The sequence below is a fragment of the Hipposideros armiger genome, unplaced genomic scaffold, assembly GCF_001890085.2.
Source record: "Hipposideros armiger isolate ML-2016 unplaced genomic scaffold, ASM189008v1 scaffold_687, whole genome shotgun sequence".
Lineage (NCBI taxonomy): Eukaryota > Metazoa > Chordata > Mammalia > Chiroptera > Hipposideridae > Hipposideros > Hipposideros armiger.
This window is the reverse complement of record NW_017732037.1, coordinates 654,755-674,287: the sequence shown is the minus strand read 5'-3', so window position 1 is coordinate 674,287 and position 19,533 is coordinate 654,755. Positions and strand designations below refer to the sequence as shown.

General features: G+C 55.0%; 2 protein-coding genes across 8 annotated transcripts; both read right to left on the bottom strand.

Annotated features, from left to right (window-relative positions):
• Nucleotides 1–97: 97 nt before the first annotated feature.
• EHMT2 (euchromatic histone lysine methyltransferase 2) lies at nucleotides 98–15,617 on the bottom strand. 7 transcript variants are annotated; one of them, XM_019626737.1, is made up of 28 exons: nucleotides 15,552–15,617; nucleotides 14,839–14,905; nucleotides 14,526–14,744; nucleotides 14,172–14,425; nucleotides 13,310–13,394; nucleotides 13,181–13,221; nucleotides 12,915–13,070; nucleotides 8,675–8,812; nucleotides 8,450–8,564; nucleotides 8,189–8,290; nucleotides 7,827–7,975; nucleotides 7,589–7,732; nucleotides 7,268–7,503; nucleotides 7,004–7,186; nucleotides 6,798–6,880; nucleotides 6,342–6,448; nucleotides 6,121–6,243; nucleotides 5,935–6,036; nucleotides 4,930–5,034; nucleotides 4,661–4,815; nucleotides 4,408–4,575; nucleotides 3,867–4,011; nucleotides 3,490–3,567; nucleotides 3,014–3,129; nucleotides 2,826–2,912; nucleotides 1,268–1,346; nucleotides 954–1,129; nucleotides 98–567 (listed from the first exon to the last, which is right to left on the bottom strand). In XM_019626737.1, exons 1-28 carry the CDS (start codon nucleotides 15,591–15,593, stop codon nucleotides 387–389), a joined length of 3,636 nt encoding a protein of 1,211 aa, XP_019482282.1. In that variant the 5' UTR covers nucleotides 15,594–15,617; the 3' UTR covers nucleotides 98–386. The 7 variants fall into 7 exon arrangements, with proteins under 7 accessions (XP_019482282.1, XP_019482284.1, XP_019482285.1 ...); XM_019626739.1 differs by lacking the exon at nucleotides 8,189–8,290; XM_019626740.1 differs by lacking the exon at nucleotides 14,526–14,744 and having other exon boundaries at nucleotides 15,552–15,593.
• A 1,734-nt stretch (nucleotides 15,618–17,351) lies between these two features.
• ZBTB12 (zinc finger and BTB domain containing 12) lies at nucleotides 17,352–19,514 on the bottom strand. Its single transcript, XM_019626636.1, has one exon. It carries the CDS (start codon nucleotides 19,102–19,104, stop codon nucleotides 17,725–17,727), a length of 1,380 nt encoding a protein of 459 aa, XP_019482181.1. The 5' UTR covers nucleotides 19,105–19,514; the 3' UTR covers nucleotides 17,352–17,724.
• Nucleotides 19,515–19,533: the final 19 nt, after the last annotated feature.

The following is a 19,533-nucleotide window of genomic DNA, read 5'->3' as shown; positions in this document are numbered from 1 at the left end:
ACCTGTCCAGCCTGCTTCCCACCTCACTGCCCCTTGGACCCACATGCCCTCTGGCTGTGTGTTTTCTCCCGCCACCCACCAACAATCACCTAGACAGTTTATTACCAAACCCAGTATTTATTTAGAAGAAAATCACTTGGTATAGAGGCCCATTTCAATTAATCAAACTTCAGCCGAGGATGGGGAGCAGGGGTGTGGCCAGCCCTGAAGTCACCCTCCCAGGGAGGAACCAGCTCTGGGAGAGAGGGGCTGTCAGACCTCCAGGGCCTCAGGCCCAGGAATGTGTGAAGGGCTAGGGGGAGAGAAGGTGGGCTGTGAGCAAGTGACAGAGGCGCCCGCTGAGCTGGTGGCCATCCAGGGCTGGGGAGGGAGGGTGTGGTCCACTCTCAAGGATTGACAGGGGGCAGGGAGCCCAGCTCAGGCAGCAGCTCGGGGTGGGGGTCCAGCCGGGCCAGGCGGCTCTGCTCCAGTGCGATGGCCTCGGCTGAGTGCTTGCACTTTTCAGAGCCACACTGGCAGGTGAAATATTTGCTTTTGATGTCCCAGAAGCGGTCGCCATAGTCAAACCTGTCAGAGGAACATAAGAGGCTTGTGGGACTCAGACCCAGCTGCCCAGGCCCACCCCAAAACCTCTGTGGATCCCACTCCCCAGGAAGGATGCTGGCACCCACCCTCATCTTCTCCCAACAGGCTCTAAGTCCTCATATGTTCTGTGGACCAGCACTGCCTGGGAACTTGTTTGAAATGCAGTCGTGGGCCCCAACCCAAACCTACTGAATCAAAATCTTTCTGAGCTGCTCAGGACTATTTCACAAGCCCTTCCAGGATACTTTTGTACAACGATAGCAGAGAAGCTCTGCTCTAATCCATGCCTGCAAATCAGGCGTCCTTTAGCTGCTGGTCCCAGGCTTGCTACGTCTCCCACACCCAGGGCTGAGCCCTGGCCACCTCACCCCAGCTCCTCCCCAGTCCGGATGTCTCGGGAACTGAAGAAGGCAATTCGTGGAAATCGCAGGTCTTGGTGCAGCATGAAGACACGTACGGGGATGATGTTGGGGTCACACAGGTGGTTGATGAACCGGCTGATGTTGCCATAGTAACGGGCATCGATGCAGTATACCTCTCCATCCTGAGGAGGGCAGCAATCTTCACATCTGCCCCCACCCTTCACACCTGGCCCAGCCCCCACCCACTGACCCCCCAGTCCCTCCCCCCCAGGTTTCCATCTGCTGGCTGAGGGCAGGGGACGGAGGGGTCTCCTGCCTACCTTGTTGTCTAAGTCAAAGAGGTAAGAATCATCCTCTCTCACATCGGCCTCGGCATCGGAGATCAGCTCCCCAACATACCTGTCAGGCAGGAAGCGGTGGTTCTGCAGGTGAGCAGGGGTCACTTGCAACCCCACGGGATCCTTTCCCACTATGTCAACCACCCCAGTCAGTGTCTGTGAATCTCACAGATCAACACTGCCGGGGCACAGGCGGTCCGGAGGACAGCGGACATTATCCAGGAGGGAGGAGGTGGGAGGCCCCCTCCAGAGGCAGGATCAGGAGGAGGAACACGGGGACGCAGGCATGTGAGGAGACAACACAAGGCACCTTCCTGCCAGCTGGCGTCCCCGCTGAATAGCTAGAACAGGCAGGACTGGGAAGTGTGGGCCAGAGTTAGCTGGAGAAGCAGTGGTGGGAGAAGTGAGGGGAAGGGCTGGGGCCATGCTGGGGACGACTTGGGCAAGCATGGAGGCGCCAGGCCGCGGGTTAGGGGATCAGTATCTGTGGGCAGTGGCCTGGGTGGGGAACTCTGTTCAGGTTTAGACTCTGGGAGGCGTGTGGACTGGGAGCCACTCAGCAGGGGGTGGCGATACCAGGCTGCAGGGCAGGAGAGTGGTCGGGATGCAGGAAGGGATGGGGCCCCAGGAGCCGTGAGGAACTCCAAGAAGGAGCCAGGGGTGACGATACCCTCATTTGGAAAGCACAGGGAGAGGAGCTGGTGAAGCGGATGGATGGACAGGTCAGAGGTGAGGGCAGTGTCATGGGATCCAGAGCTAAGGGGGTGGCAGATGCCAGGGGGACGAGGACTGAGGCGCATGGAGCAGGGGCTGGGGTGGGGGACTGTCGGAAGGCTGCGTCAGCAGACGGGTGAAGGCACAGGCAGGTCTGGGCAGGGATGAGCAGTGAGCAGATGGTGGGGAAAGTGAGGCCCAGGAAGAAAGGGCTGCTTGTTTGATAAGCTGAGAGATGACCTGACTGAGAGAAAAGGGGTGGTCTCTAAGTAGGCAAATGGGGCTAAAAGTTTTTTTTTTGTTTTTTGTTTTTAAAAGGCTAAAGGAGACCTAAGTTGAGTTTGAAAGTCATGGAATAGGAGCCAGGGGACAGGGAGAGGTTACAGATACTAGACAGACAGAGAACTGATGGAGAGGAATAAGGGCTCGGAGAAGGTGGACAGAAAGGTCACCTTCATTTGGACAAGCAAATGAGGCTCAAAGAGGTGAAGTAACTTGGCTAAGGACACCCAGTGGCAGAGTGGGGCTCAAACCCAGGTCTGTCTCCAAAACTGGTGCTTTCCCAGCTCAGAAGGGCAGGGACAGGGTGTGTGAGGCTGGGAAACAGAGGAGAAGGAGGGGACGAGGGACGATGTGGGCAGTGGTGACGGACAGCTCTGTGGTCTGAGTAGAGTGGGGGCAGGTGGGGTGCTTGCTTGTGGGGATGGTGGGCCGAAGCAGGCTGGAGAAGGGATAGTGAGAAGAGGTGGGCGCCGTCAGGGAGGAGGGCAGAGGGAGGCCTGGGAGTCAGCAGTGGCCGTGGGCTCATCCCCCTGGCCCCACTCACTCGCAGATGAAGGTCCCCTGGGGGATGGTCTGCAGGGCTCGGACGCCCCAGCCCATCTTGGCTGTGCGGTAGAGCTGCAGTCGCACCCTGGAGGTGGGAGAGAGGGTGATGTTGGGTGAATGGACCTGGAAGCACCCCACAGGAGGGGAGAAAGGGGGGTGAGGGGGACTGCAGCGGCAGGGCCTCACTTGATACCACTCTGCACTACCCGGTTCTTGCAGTTTCTCCAGCAGGAGCAGGCCTGGTTACACTCAAAAATCAGTGGGGGCTCAATCTTGTTAAATTCCTGCAGCAGCCGCCCGTCCTGGGGTGAGGAATGGGAGACAGCGGTTTCTGTGTGGTGCCCACCTCAGCTGCCCAGGACCCCTAAGACTTCAGAGAAAAAGTCTCCTTTGACCCCAACCCAGAGACAGGAAAGCCGGGCTGGGGGACACCACATATGCTCTGAGAAAAGGACGCCCACAACTATCCCCCTTATTTGCACGTGTCGGGGCTAGGCCCAGCTTTGTCCTGGCAGCGCCCCAGGAATTCCAGGTCTTGCTCTGCCCTCTGCCACTTCCCCCACAGGGGTGCAGGTGAGGGACAAGGTCCCAGGGAGTCGGCGTGCAAGGCTAGGTCCTCTGAGGAGTGGACAAGCACCTGTGGGCAGGACGAGGGCACGTACCTTGTCATACCAGCAGCGAATGCTGAGCTGGCCGCACAGGCAGTTGGAGCTGGAGCAGTCATCCACACACGTGCAGTGCTGGGTGGGAGGCAGGGCCAGCTCAGCCCAGAGCCGGCCTGGACCCTCGGCTCCCAGTACGCCCTGCCCCCCACTGCTGCCCTTTCTCTAGGGTCCATGTTTAGGATTGTGGGTGGTGATGGTCCCGTGGTGAGCAGAATCAAGCTATTGCTGAAGGGATGTCCCCAGGGCTACCATTAGCCTGAATGACGGTGGATCAAGCCCACACAGGAGCTCCCCTCTAGCCCCCACTACCTGGGCCAGGTGCCCCACTGTTCTTGGGGCTCTGGTGTCCCTCTGGGAAGGCCCAGGCCCCTCACCTGCAGGTGCGTGATGTTGCGGTCGATGTTCATGGTGGACGTCTCGCAGTTCTCTGAGATGTACTTGTAATCCTCGGGGCACGGCTCCCCGTCCACGCCATTGACACAGGGAATGGGCACATTCTCATAGCCCCGAGCCACGTCCCTGGCAGAAGGGAGGTGGGCATGGGCTGAGGCTCCCCCAGGTGCAAGGAGAGGGCCGGGGAGGCTCCTGGGGTGCGGGGAGTGGGCTGAGGGAGGGGAGAGGGTGGCTCTCGGGGTTCACGGGGGCATAGAAATGAGGATGCCACATAAGATGAAGGACACCCAGTTAAATTCAGATTTCAGATAAACAAGAAATAAGTTTTTATACATAGTATAGGTATGTCTCCAATACTGCATGGGACATTTTTATACTATAATAATATGCATTGTTTATCTGAGGTTCTAATTTAACTGATTATTCTCTCTTTATTTGCTCTCTCTGGCAGCCTCAGAGGTGGCTCTGAGGGTTCAGTAGAGCCCGAAGCACGGGGGCCACCCTGGGACGGCCGCCACTCACCGGCAAATGATCTTCTCAGTGCGGATGGCCCGGTTGCCCACACCTAGCCGAAGCTTGCGATTGAGCTGCAGAGCAAACCACACGTCGGAGCGCTCAGGAGTCAGGTCCCACGCGGTGTCCCCCTCCTTATTCCGAAGCTCAGGGTTCGCCCCGCGTGACAGGAACAACCTGGGAGGGGACAGAAAGTCCGTGTGGTCTGAGGCTGCGGGAGGTGGCAGAGGGGCCCAGGGGTGTGGGGTGGGCAGGGGCTCACAGCACACAGTCGTGGTAGCTCTCCCGGGCTGCGATGTGCAGGGGTGTGTCCCCATGGTAGTTGACAGCATGGAGGTCACAGCGGGCATTCAGGAGGACCTCGGCGATGGCAGCGCTGCCAGTGAAGGAGGCCCAGTGTAAGCAGATGTTCTCCTCCTGTGGAGTGGATAGGGAATGGGTGGGCATAGGCAGTGAGCCCTTGAACCCAGCCTCCACCTTGTTCAGGGGCCTGGGCCACCCCCACCTCTGCCACCCAGACCAAACTCTCACGTTGTCTGTGAGGGTGACGTCGGCACCCCGTGTCAGCAGCATGCGGATCACCTCGATGTGTTTATGCTCTGCGGCCCAGATGATGGGCGTCCATCCCCCACTGTCCTGTGGTGGGGAGGGAGGGAGGTGTGGGGGCAGCCCCAGCCCTGGCCCAGCAGCCAGCCCTGCTCACCACAGCAGCATGTGGTCAAGGGCACGTGCCAAGCCCGGCTCAGCAGGAGCCCCAGCTCTAGCACATGCTGCGGAACCCTGAGCAAGTTACTTGATGTCTCTGGGTCTCAGTTTCCTCATCTACATAACCTGTTTTTTTTTAGCTGAGCCATCCTGCCACCTGTTGGCAGCTCAGTGGCAGCTCAGCTCGGGCCGGGACTCGAACCGCTGTTGCTCAGAGCTCACACTCTTGAGCAAGCTCTCAACGAACTAAGCCACTCAGCCAGCCCAGTTTCCTCATCTATAAAGTGGGACTAATAGTGTCTACTGCCTGAGACTACAGAGTAATTTTTCTCTTTCTACTCAAAAGTCCTAGAAGCAATGACTCAATAACAACCACCACCCCTACGTACACAGACTCTAGTCTCTAAAAATACTCCCACTCAAAGGAATGAGAGTTTCTTGGAGAAATGGTAGATTCTGAGTCTGGGGCAGGAAATGTGCTGAAAGCTAAGGATACTCTCAAAGGCTACAGGGTGACATCAAAAGGCACAGGCATCAACTTCAAGAGGCTCTTCCTGACAAAGGATGGGACTAAAACACATCTACCATATGAAAAACTAAGCGTTAATAAAGAATCTCAATGGACACTTCCAGAGATTAAGGTGGCAACTCATTCTGAAAACATAAAAAGAAAGAAGAAAGAGTGAAAGATACAAATGAAGAGGGAAAAAGAGATGGGGACAGGCTGGAGCAGGGGAGATGCAGGGAAGGGGTCAGAGGTCAGCGAGGTTGACAGAGGGCCCAAAGCCTGAGGCTCGACCAAAGACCCCGAGGGATGGGCGGGCTTCTGACCTGGGCATTGACGTCCACCTGTCCAGTGCTGAGCAGCAGGCCGACCATCTCCAAGTTCCCAATTTTGGCAGCGTGGTGGAGGCAGGTGGAGCCATCCTCCTCCTGAGGGAGACGAGGGCAGGTGAGTCCTCTGGCCAGCGCCTCAAACCTGGTCCCTGACCCGGGCCGCCGCCCCGCCCGCCCCACCTTGTTATAGACACAGCCACCACGCTGCACCATGTAGCGGGCCACCTCCAAGTGGTTGTTCACCACGGCCTCCATCAGCGGTGTCCGCTGCTGCTTGTCCACTGCATTGATGTTGGCTCCAGCCTGTGACGAGGGGGCATGTGGGCTGGCATCAGGAAGGGGCTGGGCAGGGGAGGGCCCGAGGGCCTGGTCAGTGAGGTAAAGGACCAGGCTGTGCTGACCTGTAGCAGCACGTGGCAGATCTCCACGGAGCCCTTCTGTGCGGCCGCGTGCAGGGGCGTGCGCTTGCTCTGCTGGTCACTCTGGAAGTTGGGATCCAGGTTGTCCACTGCGGGGAGAGCCCGCCACCGGGAGAGAGAGGGACAAGTGAGAAGCGAGTGGGGGGGGGGGCACCTCTTCCAGGGAGGCTTCTTAGGGCCCCAACCTGGGGCTGGGGCCCTCCTAGGCCATCTTTTCCTCACCTCGACTGAGGCCCTGATCAGATAATAAGGAGCTAGGAGCACCAGCCCTGCCTGACTTCAGAGTGGCTCTGCCCCTGAGTGCTGCTGTGCACTGGGCAAGGTAGGTAACCTCTCTGGGCTAAGGACAAAGTCCTGCATCGCTATACCCCCGGCCCCAGCCCAGTGCCTGCTGCTCGATCAAGGAAGGTTTGCAGAACAAACAAGCAGAGTACTCACAGAGCATCAGGATCACCTTCTGCAGCTCCCCCTGCTTCACGGACAGGTACAACTGCCGCGGGTGGAAGCGGAGCTTCTTCCGCCTGTCATGGCGAGAGTGGGGGGAAGGGTGGGCTCCTCAGATTCGAGCATCAGCCTGAACAGCTGCAGATCTGCCCGTCCAGCCCAGCCCTTGTTCCTGTGTCGGAGAGCAAGCCCCCACTCACCTCTCCGACTCCTGGATGACCAGTGCCTTTTCCAGGGCCTCCCGGCCTGGCCCCGGTGGCAGCCCTACGGCTGAGAGGCAGCCCCCATTGGGCAGGGTCAGGGAGGGTCCTGAGCTATCGATGGTGTCAGCCAGGGGGTCGCAGGGTGGGCGCCGGGGCTCCCCATGCCCTCGCATCCGGGCGCTGTGGGAGAAGGCGCTGATGTCTCAGTGGTGATGGGGAGAGGGCAGAGAATAAACAGCAGGGAAGCGGGGAGGTCAGTACCTGGGCTGGGAAGTGTCCGCTCTCCCAGGGGCATCCTGGGCCAGGGGTGGGGGGACAGGGGCTGCAGTGCCAGCTGGTGGGGTCACGCCATCCCCCCGGGGGATGGTCACCTCCTGGGCCTCAGACGCATCCTCCCCACAGTGGGGACAGAAGACCATCCCATTCAGCTGGGACACACAGGCCTTGTGGAAGCGGTGGGCCACACGGAAGTCGGGGTGGCACTCCAGAAAGGTGCCCTGGGGCAGGGAAACCATGTGGTTAGGCGATGGGAGCCCCTTCTCCTGTGGGGCACGCTGCCTGTCTGCCCCGCGGGTTACTCACCGCTGTACAGAAGTAGCCACAGCCTGGGCAGCAGTGGTGTTTGACCATGCGGGCACGGTGGGTCTCACAGAGCACCATCAGTGCCACGCGGCTCGATGGCCTCATGGTCTCCCGCTTGAGGATTGCGGCGTTGCAGCCTGACAGCTGTGGGCAGTGAGGGTGGGCGAAAAGCAAGGTGAGGCTGGGGCCCCGGGGCTGGGTGCAGCCCCACACCTCTCCTCCCATCCCACAGGTCCACCTCTCCATCCACGCTCTCTGTGGCCATGCACTTGTGCCCCGCTCTCTCGCTGATGCGATCAATCTTGGGTGCCTCCATGCGGCAGCTGCAAAGGGGCAGCTCCTCAAACCCACGCTCCGTCTCCAGTGAAGATGTGTCGTTGGACACCCCTTGGACAGAGGAAAAAGGGAGCTGAGGGAGGCCCTGCCCCTCACCCACTGGGACCCCTAGTGGGGCCTCTCACACCCGCCCTGCCTTTCCCTCCATGCTCCAGAACCTCCAAAGCCTGGCCATGGACATCCAGTGGGGTCTCCCTCCTCCCCATTCCCTCCAGCCCTGAGGGTGCCCCCTACTGGCTCCCTATCCCAGCAGTTGGCAATTACCAGCGTGGTTGGGGGAGAGGGTCCCCTCGCTGGGCAGCTCCAAGGACCCCAGAGGGACCTCCATGTACTCACTGGGGCCTGAGGAGCCCACACCATTCACTCCTGACACAGAGACAGAGAGAGTGAGAGTGCGAGCTCGCAGGTACCTGGACACGTAGGTACATGTGGGTGCACATGCGTGAGCGCCTGTGATTGTGCATGCTCTCTGGGGGCTGGGAAGGGGCTGGAGGAGGGCATCCCAAAGCAGAGGAGCCTCCTCACCTCGTGGCTCCTTGGCCCGTGGAGGATCCCGCTTCCGCCGTTTCCGTGATGGCTTCACCCAGGGGCTATCCTTTCGCCACTTCTTTTTGGCTTTGCGCCGGCCACTGGAACCACTCTGGGGAGGAGAAAGAGTCAGAGCGCCTGGCCCCCAGCCTACAAACCTCTCCCCTGAGGACTCAGACCTTTGGTTCCATAGCCCTCCCTCCTCAGGCCTCCAGCTCTTACCCTGTCTGATTGATTGCCTGACTCCTCATCTTCCTCTTCCTCCTCCTCTTCCTCTTCTTCTTCTTCCTCTTCCTCTTCTTCTTCCTCCTCTTCCTCCTCTTCCTCACTCAGTTGTTCAGCCAGAGCTTCAACCTCAGACTGGGAGAGAGGCAAAGTGGGGCTGAGGAAACAGTGACCCCTGGGCCACAGATCTGTCCTAGTGGGGGAACTTGGGAGAGAGGCAGATCAAGTCACATCCAACTCTCAGGCCTCAACTAATGAGGTGGGATGAAGAAAACAACTACCCAAGGATGGCTCTCTAAGGGAGGTGAGTGTGGGCAGGAAAGGAGGGAAAGAGCTGGATAACGAGAGGGGATGTAGAATATTATAAAGCAATGAGAAAGAAGGTGCCATAGTGAGATGTATCATGTGAATTTTGGCAACACAATATTAAGAAGAAAAAAATTTAAGTTCCAGAAAGCAAATGTAGAGTATGAAACTCTTTTTAGGAAGTTCATAAACAGGCAAGACTACTAATGGCTGCTAAAAATACTAGATGAAAAGCTAATGAGGAATGTTATCATGAGGATCAGGCCGACATCACCTAAATCCACTGATCAATTTTAACATCACTAATAAAAGACCAGATGTTCTGTGCCTCCAGATGTGATGAAACAGGAAGCACTAATATCAGCAATCAAGTCTTCTTGCCAAAAACAAAAAAACAAAAAATACACCTGAGGCTGATCACGCTTGTACATCTATCAGTTTACAAGAAATATTGGGCAGACAGGTACATGTCAATCCCTAACCAATCGATCAACTCTTAAATGTGAGAAATTCCTATGGGAAAACTGACCTGGTGTCTTCAACAAATAAATGGCAAGAAAAAATTTTTGTATAAGATGGGGGAACCTACACATCAAGAAAGACTAAAACAAATGTCAATCAGATCAATGTGTGGACCTCATTTGAATTTTGACAAAAACCCATTTATGAAACTGAGGAAATGTGAAGACTAACTTATGATGTTAAGAAATCATTGGCAAATTTTCTAGGTCTGAAAATAATCATGTAGTGATGTTAAGAAACAGAAAGAGGCCTTATGTTTAGAGATATATATGGAAATAGTTATAGATAAAACGATACTGGGATTTGCTTTTTCAAATAATCCAGTAAGTATGTGTGTTGGGGGAGGAGTAGATGAGTATCAAGATCAACTGTGTATGACAAAGGGGGCAAGAATATACAGTAGGGTAAAGACAGTCTCTTCAATAAGTGGTTGGGAAAACTGGACTGATACATGCAAAAGAATGAAACTGGACCCCTTTCTCATACCATATACCAGAATAAACTCAAAATAGATTAAAGACTTTAAGAACAGAAACCATAAAACTCCCAGAAGAAAACAGGCAGTAAACTCTTCGACATCTTAGTAATATTTTTTTGACTCTGTCTCCTCGGGTAAGGGGGAAAAAAAGAAAAAAAATAAACAAATGGGACTACATCAAACTAAAGTGTTTTTCCACAGTGAAAGAAACCATCAATAAAACAAAAAGACAATCTACTGAACGGGAGAAGGTACTTGCCAATGATATATCTGATAAAGGGGTAATATCCAAAATATATAAAGAACTCATAGACCTGAACACCAAAAAAATCTAATTAAAAAACAGGCAGAGGACCTCAAACAGACATTTCTCCAAAGAGGACATACAGATAGCAAAAAGACATATGAAAAGATGCTCAACGTCACTTATCACAGAGAAATGCAAATTAAAACCACAGTGAGATATAACCTCACCTGTCAGAATGGCCATCAACAATAAATCAACAAACAATATTGTTGAGAATGGAGAAAAGGGAACCCTCATGCACTGTTGGTGGGACTGTAAACTGGTGCAGCCACTGTGGAAAACAGTATGGAGATTCCTTAAAAAATTAAAAATAGAACTACCTTATGACCCAGCAATTCCACTTCTGGGTATTTATCTGAAGAAATTGAAAACACTAACTTGAAAAGACATGCGCATCCATATGTTCACTGCAGCATTATTTACAATAGTCAAGATATGGAAGCAACCTAAATGTCCATTGATAGACGAATGGATAAAGAAATGGCACATACATACAATGGAATATTACTCGGCCATAAAAAAGAACGAAATCTTCCCATTTGTGACAACATGGAGGGACCTAGAGGGTATGACGCTAAGTGAAATAAGTCAGACAGAGAAAGACAAATACCATATGATCTCACTTATATAACCTAAAAACATAACAACAAACAAAACAGGAACAAAATAAGATACAGAGAACAAATTGATGGTTGCTAATGGGAGGTCAGTTGCAGAGATGGGTGAAAAAGATGAAGGGATTAAAAAGTATAAACTGGGCCTGCAGAGTGGCTCAGTTGGTTAAGAGAGCAAGCTCTCAGCAACAGGGTGGCTGGTTCGATTCCCACATGGGCCAGTGAGCTGCATCCGAGCTAAGCTGCTGCTGAGCAGCCAACAGGTGGCAGGATGGCTCAGCTGGTGAGAGCACATGCTCCTAACAAGGTTGCTGGTTTGACTCTCGCATGGGATTGTGGGCTATGCCCATCTGCAGCTGTAAGATTGAACACAGCACCTTGAGCTGAGCAGCTGCAAGCTGCCGATGGGTAGCCAGATGGCGACTGGACTTGGAGCTGAGCTAGCTGTGCCTGCTACAACTAAGATTGAAGGACAACAACTTGGCTGTTCCCCTTCCCCAATTCCCCAATAAAATCTTTAAAAAAAAAAAAAAAGAAGTATAAACTCCCAGTTATAAGAATAGTCATAGGGATGTAAAGTACAGCATAAAGAATATAGTCAATAATATTATGATAACTATGTAGGTGTCAGATGGTACTAGGCTTATTGGGATGGTTACTTGATAAGTTATATAAACGTCTAATCGCTACTTTGTGCACCTGAAATTAATATAATATTGTATGTCAACTGTAATTGAAAATTTTAAAAAATTTATTTAAAAAGTCAGCTGAGTATCGAAAATTTTTGGAGCTGGGTGATGGCTACATGAGGCTCACCTCATTCTTCTATTCTTTTGTTTATACAGCTGGCCGTTGAACAACACGGGGGTTAGGGGTACCAATCTCCACACAGTAAAAAATCCATGTATAACTTTTGACTCCCCAAAAAGTTAACTAGTAGCCTGCTGTTGACCGAAAACCTTACCAATAATGTAAACAGTTGATTAACACACATTTTGTAAGTTATATGTATTACACACTGTGTTCTTACAATAAAGTAGGCTAGAGAAAAACATGTTATAAGAAATCATAAGGGGCCAGCCAAGTGGCTCAGTTGGTTGAGTTGGCCTAAGAGCGTGAGCTCTGAGCAACGGGGCCGCCGGTTCAATTGCCACATGGGCCAGTGACGCTGCGCCCAAGCTGAGCTATTGCTGATCTGCCAACAGGTGGCAGGATGGCTCAGCTGGTGTAACAACATTGCCTGTCCAATGGTGGGCTATGCTCACCTGCAACTAAGACTGAACCGGGTACCTTGAGCTGAGCTGCCGCTGAGATGGCTCAGTGGATAGGACTTGAGCTCTTAACAACAAGGCTGCTGGTTCGACTCCCACATGGGATGGTGGCTACGCCCACCCGCAACTAAGATTGAACACAGCACCTTGAGCTTAGAGGCCACAAGGTGCTGATGGGAAGCCAGGTGGTGACTGGCGCCCTCCACAACAAAGACTGAAGAACAACAACTTGGCTGGTCCCTTTCCCCAATTCCCCAACACTGTTCCACTCCCCCAATTCCCTAATAAAATCTTAAAAAAGAAAAAAAATCATAAGGAAAACACATTAACAGTATTTAAGGAAAAACAAAGCCACGTATAAGAGGACCAGTGCAGTTCACACCCGTGTTGTTCAAGGTCATCTGTAGTTGGAAGTTTTCGTGATAAAACATTAAATAAAAAGCAAAACAGGCAAGACTCAGCATTATAGTGTGTAGGCAAACATGTATGAGATAAAACCAAGCCTAAAGCAAAGGGATAAACAAGCAAACAACAAATAAATCATAAAATGGGACGCTAAACCCGAAGTCCAGGATGACGGTCACTACAGGGAAGGGCAAGGGGATGGAATGGGGCGCAGCATACATGGCAATAAGTTCCACGTAGTATGGGGTGTTCAGAAGATAAAAAGTGAAGTGTGAAAAGGGGGCCAGGAAGGACTGGAGTGCACCTGGATGTGGGGCAGGCAACTCCCTCTCACCTTGCTGTCGGAGTCCACACGCTCATCCACAGAGTAGGAGTCATAGTAGAGGCTGAAGTCGTCCGCCACCACCGTCTCCCACTCCTCCAGGGACCCAGGGCCCCCCTTGTCCAAGGTCATTTCTCCTGAACCCCGGGCAGAACCCAACTCCTCCGACTAGAAAAAGATCAGAACAACTGAAGCTGCTGGCACTCCCCTACCAACCCATTTCCCTTGGAGCAGCCCCCCAGGTGGAAAGGCCTTGTTCCCTGCCTCTCGTGGCTCACCAGGCCACTTCCCGGGTTCAGCTTCCTCCTTTTGGCCACATCTGGAAGAAGAGAAAGGAGTGAGGCTTGTATCCTAAACCCTCAGGGCTGTCCATGTCAAGTTTCAGGTGTGGGGGAGGCGGGACTGACCTGAGGTCACCTTCCTCAGTGAGTGCATGTCATCACTCATGCGGAAATGCTGCACTTCAGGTGGCCGCTTCTCAGGGACTGGGGGCTGGGGACCAAGAGGGAGCACACTTAGGGTCAGGGAAGAGGTAGTATAGGTAGGGTCTAGGGTCGTTTGGCCAGGATTAGCCTGGAGCACCAGATAGGGGTGGGATGGTGAGCCACACCCTAAAAAATGCTACCTGTACCTGCAGTAACCAGAATGTGGCTGTAACTGCTGTCTCCCACACCTAACCCTCACTTACCTCTTCAAGCGTGCAGCAGGCCCTTTCTTCCCATTTTACAGATGAGAAAACAAAGGTTAAGGCCCTGGCCAAAACTATCCAAACCACACCCAGAACAAAATGCTACCAAGAGCCTCCAAAACACAGTTATAAAGCTTGTGAGATTCTGGGACCTCTGTCATTTGTGGTTCACATCTCCTTCCCAGTAGTAGTACAACCTTTAAAAATGGAGCAGGGGCAGTTTCAAAGAGAAAAAAGTCCCCTGGGGGCTTGCTTTGAGGTAAAAAGAAAGAGTGGTTTGAAGTTTCTTAACACAGTCATTATCTTAAGAATAATTAAAACATTAACTACATAACTAAGTCTTTAATTTTTGTTTCTTCTATTCCCCTCTCCCCAGGAATGTAAACTCCAGGAAGACAGGAACCTGTTCCTTCACAGATTAGGCCCCAACCCAGAATTTGAATGAAGTAGCCCCTTGATAAATATGTAACACTGTGACTAGATTAGAGAAGGCCTGAAGCTAAATTATAAAAAAGCCCACAAGAGATTGAAGGTTGCTTGCCTGTCTCTCCCACCCCCACAACCCTCTCCCCAATCCTCACCTGTCCATTTCCAGGTTTGGACATGGTTTTCCTGGCTCGGTGGACCTTGGGCTGCCCCTCGGTACTGGTTGTAGCTGGAGGGGGTTCGGGCCCTGCTGCTGCTGTCCCCTGGGCTCCCGGCATACTCAGCAGCCTCATGGCCAAACTCTGGACTGATGGGGGTGATTTTCCGGCCCCTGTCATTGACATCTTGGCCCGGCTGGGACAGGCACTCCCCTTGCTGGGGGAAGCCGGGAATGACTTGGTGGCATGGCCTGGAAAACAGGCAGGCAGGCAGGCAGGCAGAGGCAAGATAAGAGGGAAGGCAGAGTCAGAGGATACCCCACCTCACCCCCAGACTCTGAAGCCTCTCACCCAGCAGGATGCGCCCCCCTTGGAGGTCCCCATCTCCCTCAAGATTCTCAGGTTCATCCCCAATGGGCGGTGTGGCTCCTACAGGGGTGTCAGCCCCCTCATCGCCGACAGTGACGGTGACACAGGCTGGGGATGAGGGGCCAGCAGGCTCCAGGGAGTCGGGGTTGGCCTTGGGCAGGGTCTCCTCACTACAGGGGGTGTCCCCCAAAGAGCCATGAACTGTAAGGGAGGAGAAAAAGTTCAGGGCTAAGGGCTCAGGGGATTCTGTGTTGGGGAGGTGAAGGTCCAGATGGGCCGTTTCTGCTGCACTCACCTCTCTCGGTGGCTCCTCTGGGCTCCTTGTCCAGCACCAGCGCCCCCATCTCAGCGGGGGCCTCTCCCTGGGTGGCGACACAAGGGATAAGAGGGCTGGTCAGCCCCGTAGGAAGTTGGGGGGCCCAGGACGCCTGGGCCCTGGGAAGAGAGAGTAGGCTCCGGGGCCTACCTCTTCCTCTATGGGATCCCCCCCTTCCGCGGCCTCGGCTGCCCGGAGGGGCCGCACGACCCCTCCCCCGGGCCCGCATCAGCCCCCTCCCTCTCGGTAGACCCCTCATCTCAGGGGCCGAGAAGAGAGGAGGGGGAGGGGGCGGGGCCTCCGCGCCCCGGCCCCGCCCCCTCCTCCCGGCTGCACGCGCCGCTCCCCCTTTGTCCCCCAGGCCGCGGGGACCCCGGGCACCAACCCCTCCAGCGCCCGCTGCCCCCCAGCCCGGTGGACGGCCCCTCGTGGCCCTCGCGCGTGCTCCTGGGGCCCCGGCGCTCGCCGCCCACTCGGGGACAGCCGGCGGCTGCACGCGCGCCTCCGTGCCCACTCCCCCCACCTCCCACCCCCTGGTCCCCTCATCCGCCCCCGGTGCTGGCCCTCCGGATTGCTGTAAGTCCCGCCCGGGCCCCCCGGCCCCGTTGCACCCCCGGAGCATTGCACGGGTGCGCGCTTCCCCCGGGCGCGCGCGCGGGCATGCACCCGCCTCTCCCCCTCCCCTTCCGCACCTCGGCGGCCGCCGCCACTGCAGCTCCCGCCGCCGCCGCCATCGCCGCTTGCGCTGGGGGCCGAGCCGGCGCGCGGCCGCCCCGGGTCACGTGGGTGGGGGAGGGAGGGCTAGGAGGAGCCTTAAAGGAGCCACTGCGCGCTTTCTGGCCATTTTCCCCCAGAGAGCGAGCAGCCTTGGAGGTGGCAATGGCTCCCTTAAGCTGGGGGCTGTGGGGGCGAATTCTGCCATTCCTAGCTTCAGCTCATCGGGGAACCGAAGGTGAAGCACGCCTGGTTCCGGGTGTGGGCTCTCCATCCCCCATCAGGTTTTAGGTAACAAGCGGAGCGTCTGAGCCTTCCGGCTCTCGGCAGCGGCTGTATTTCCGATCTGGCCGCGTGTGCTTCTGCTTCGTGTTGCTGTCTAGTTTCTGGGTCACCAGACAGAAAGCTCGGCCTCATGTTGGCCTCGCTTCTCTAACAAGCAAGAAGGGGGCGATGGGTATGCGCAGAGAACACTTTTACTCTTGGCTGGTTCTAGCATGCTGCTTCATTGTCCCCCTTTGAAACCTGGAGCTGTCTCTTCTGTTTGACACATGTTACGCCACCACATGCACTAGGGATCCAGGTAAGTCCCCAGTGGCCCGAGGATTATGACTGCCTAGTGACACTCGAGTTTTTGCCAAACACTTCATAAGCATAGTCAGGCACTCCGTGGGTCATAACCTAACAGACATTGGAAGTATGAATGTTACTAGGCCTTGGTGTACAACCTTGATAACTCTTTAGGGTGCCGTCTCTTTATTACATTCTAGTCAAAGTTAAGAAGACATCTATAGGATTTCACAGGCAGTATTTGACACTGGCAGGTGGTTCGGATACAGGGCACCTGAGGCCAATCCAAGGCCTTCTGGGAACTGTAGTTGTTTTTGGTTAAGAACGTTTCCAGAGCTTTCTGGGAATTGTAGTCTTCCCCATACCCGATTCCAAACACAGTGGGTTTTAGCTTTCCCAAGGGCATGAGCCCTTTCCCCAGACCAAAAATGCCCAAACATAGGCTCCTGCTTACAATTTCGGTGGGCGCAATGATCACACCTGTAGCATATCCCTGACCCTGATACCAAACTCCTCAAAACAGAGGAGGTGGTCACGTGTTACCATCACTGCCAAACAAATCACAGAACACTTGTGCTGTGAGGTGTCTCCCAGGTGTTGAAGTTGCAGAACTGGGAAGGGTCCCTGGTCAAAGTTCATTTGTCACACTGCTCTTATGCTGTCAAGGCTCCTTCAGGCATGGGACCTGCATGAGTTGTGACTTCTGGGTATTGAGCAAATGAGGGGCTGTCTAGGGTGGGTCAGTCAGTTACACACAGTTGCCAGAGTATATAAAGAAAAAAAATTTTGTTCTTTTTTATTTTGTGGAAAACAAAAGCAGAAAAACTAAAACCCCAAACTCCAGAAAAAATCCTAAAAAATATGTTGTTTCTTTAAAAAATACTGTATGTCTCTACTCTTCTCCCCCCAAACAGCCCTTCTTGTGTCCTTTCATCTACGTGCCCTACCACCCACCCCCTACTATTTCTTGTTCTTGCTATTGTACCCCACTTCCCAATATCTACCTAGGATTCTCACCCATGTTCTCTTACCTGCCACATTACTTGTTCTCCCTAGAATTTCAGTGAGCCTTGTACCCACAGTACCATTCTCCCAGCATGCAAGACCTGCCCCCCCTTAATTTCCTGGGATTCAATAATCCTTCCCCCTACCAGTCCCTCTCCCAAGGATCTATTCTAAGCAGAAGCTTGTGAGTTGCCTCCTGCCAAATTCCCTCCCACCCACCCCTTCCTCAAGAAATGTCAGACCTCTCCCTGGGAAGGCTTAACAAGTAATAAAACATTTTCCAGTCTTTTTTCCTTCTCATTCTGCAGGACCCTTTCCCTCCCTCCACATTTCCATGCACTTCTAAGAGAAGACAATCTTTCTCTGGGACCCCATATTCCTTGGCCTTCTCAAAGAACCCTCTCCATTCTTTTCTTCTTAAGAGGCAGGATCTTCTCTCCAAGGAATCTTGGGCCCCTCCCTCAGGGGACATGTGTGTCTGTGCAGGCTCCCCACCGTACCTGTTTGTCCCCAACACCCACCCCGCTATTCTCCTGCCCCCTTCCCACCCAACCCGGAGACCCAGCGCCTGCCCCGCTAGCGGATGAGAACGTTGATCTCAGCCACGCTGGCCTCCAGCACATTCTCAGCCGTGGTCTTGCCGTGCTGCTCCTTGAGGTGCCGCCTAATGGCAGGCTTGTGGGCGAAGCGCACGTCACAGTAGGAGCAGCGATAGGGCCTCGCTCCTGAGTGAAGGTTGAGGTGGTCGTGCAGTGTGGACTTCTGCGTGAAGCACTTGCCGCAGATGCCACAAGAGTGTGACTTGACGCCGCGGTGCACGTTCATGTGGCGGTTGAGGTTGCTGCTGTGGTTGAACTGCTTGCCGCAGCGAGGGCACATGAAGATGAAGTGCTGTGCCCGCATGTGGAAGACCAGCTTTTCCACGCCCTGGAACACTTCCGGGCACTTGGTGCACTTGATGTTTTTTAGGGGGTTTGTACTGGAGAAGCCCCCTGGCAGGGGGCCCCTGCTGCCCCCTGCCCCCAGGCTGCCCCCCGCCCCCCGGGCAGCCATGGCCACCGCTGCTGCCTCTACCAGGCCCGAAGTGGCCCCCACGCTGGCCCGGCCTCCGGGGATCAACAGCAGGCCCTCCCCTTCTGCGTCCTCAGACAGGCTGTAGCAGGCTTTCACCACACCCTGCGGTGGGGCCACAGTGCTGGGGGGCACGCTGCTCTGGGCCAGCTCCCCCAGGTGGCTGCCCACTGACGCACCGATGCCCAGACCTCCTCCCAGGCCTCCGGGAGGTTTGAGCCGGTGTGCCACCTCCAGGGCTGACTCCACCTTGACGATGCAGATGTCAGACACGTCCTCGTCCTCGTCCTCATCCTCTTCCTCGGCCTTCAGCTCCAGGTCCTCATCCAGCGGGAACTCCAGCTTCACAGGCCGCAGCAGTGGAGGGGGTAGAGGGGGTGGGGGGGGAGGTTTGGGGGCTGGCTTTGGGGTCCTGGCAGGAGGAAGGAGGGATTTGGTGGCACTGACACTGCTCACAAGGCTGGCATCACTGACTCCATCCTCTTTGAGACCTATTTTAGGTTCGATGAACTGGCTGAGGGCATTCCGGCATTTCTCTACCACGTGCTCCATCTGCAGGTAGGAGGCAGCTGTCAGGTAGTTAACGATGTCCCTGACTGCGAATTCCAGGGCACCCGTGTAACAGGAGAGGAGCAGGTCAGCCACGATGCGTGCACTGTGCATCAGTGAGACCTGCAGCTCAGAGCTGGGGTTCAGCAGGAACTGGTCCCGCAGGAAAGGGGAGCAGGCAGCCAGGATGACCTTGTGACCACGGAACTTGAGGCTGTCGGCCACAATGGTCACGTCGCAGAACCGCTCCTCTGCGCGGAGCTGGTTCATGTTCCGCAGCGTAGCGGCCTCGTGGCCAGGCAGCTGGAAGCGCAGGACTTCCACCCCAGAGGCCATTGTGGCGGGGGGGTGGGCAACCCTGGTTGGGAAGGAAACCGGTCAGAGACAAAGGTCTCTGGCTCTCCTAAGTCAAGGCTGCAGGCCCCTCGCCCCCATTCTTGCCCGGTCACCCAGCATCACATCTCCCAGTCTTCAGGCCTCTTCCTCAGTTTCCCCAGCCCCTGGGGTAGGCGCTGTCCCTCCGAGAGAAGGGAGGCGTGGTTCCTGGGGGCGGGGCAGCAGCGTCCATACCCCCAGCCCAACTGCACGCGAGGATGGGGAGAGCTCGCGTGCCCTCGGAAGCACTGAGGAGGGGGTAGCAGAGACCTTGGGCGCTGGGCTCCGGGGTGCCCGGGATGCAGGCTCTTCTCACCCCGCCCCCTTTACTCGCTGCCTCTTTCCTCCGCCCCCCCTTTGCACGTTTGCACTCGCCTTTCACGTTCTCCC

Excerpts from the sequence above, each read along its gene's own strand:
- ZBTB12 (XM_019626636.1), bottom strand. The coding sequence starts at position 19,104 with ATGGCCTCTGGGGTGGAAGTCCTGCGCTTCCAGCTGCCTGGCCACGAG.
- EHMT2 (XM_019626735.1), bottom strand. The coding sequence starts at position 15,118 with ATGAGGGGTCTACCGAGAGGGAGGGGGCTGATGCGGGCCCGGGGGAGG. Across the intron at positions 4,816-4,929 it reads ACGTCACCCTCACAGACAAC|GAGGAGAACATCTGCTTACA; the intron begins GTGAGAGTTTGG and ends TCCACTCCACAG. Across the intron at positions 3,130-3,489 it reads TTCGCTGCTGGTATGACAAG|GACGGGCGGCTGCTGCAGGA; the intron begins GTACGTGCCCTC and ends TCCTCACCCCAG.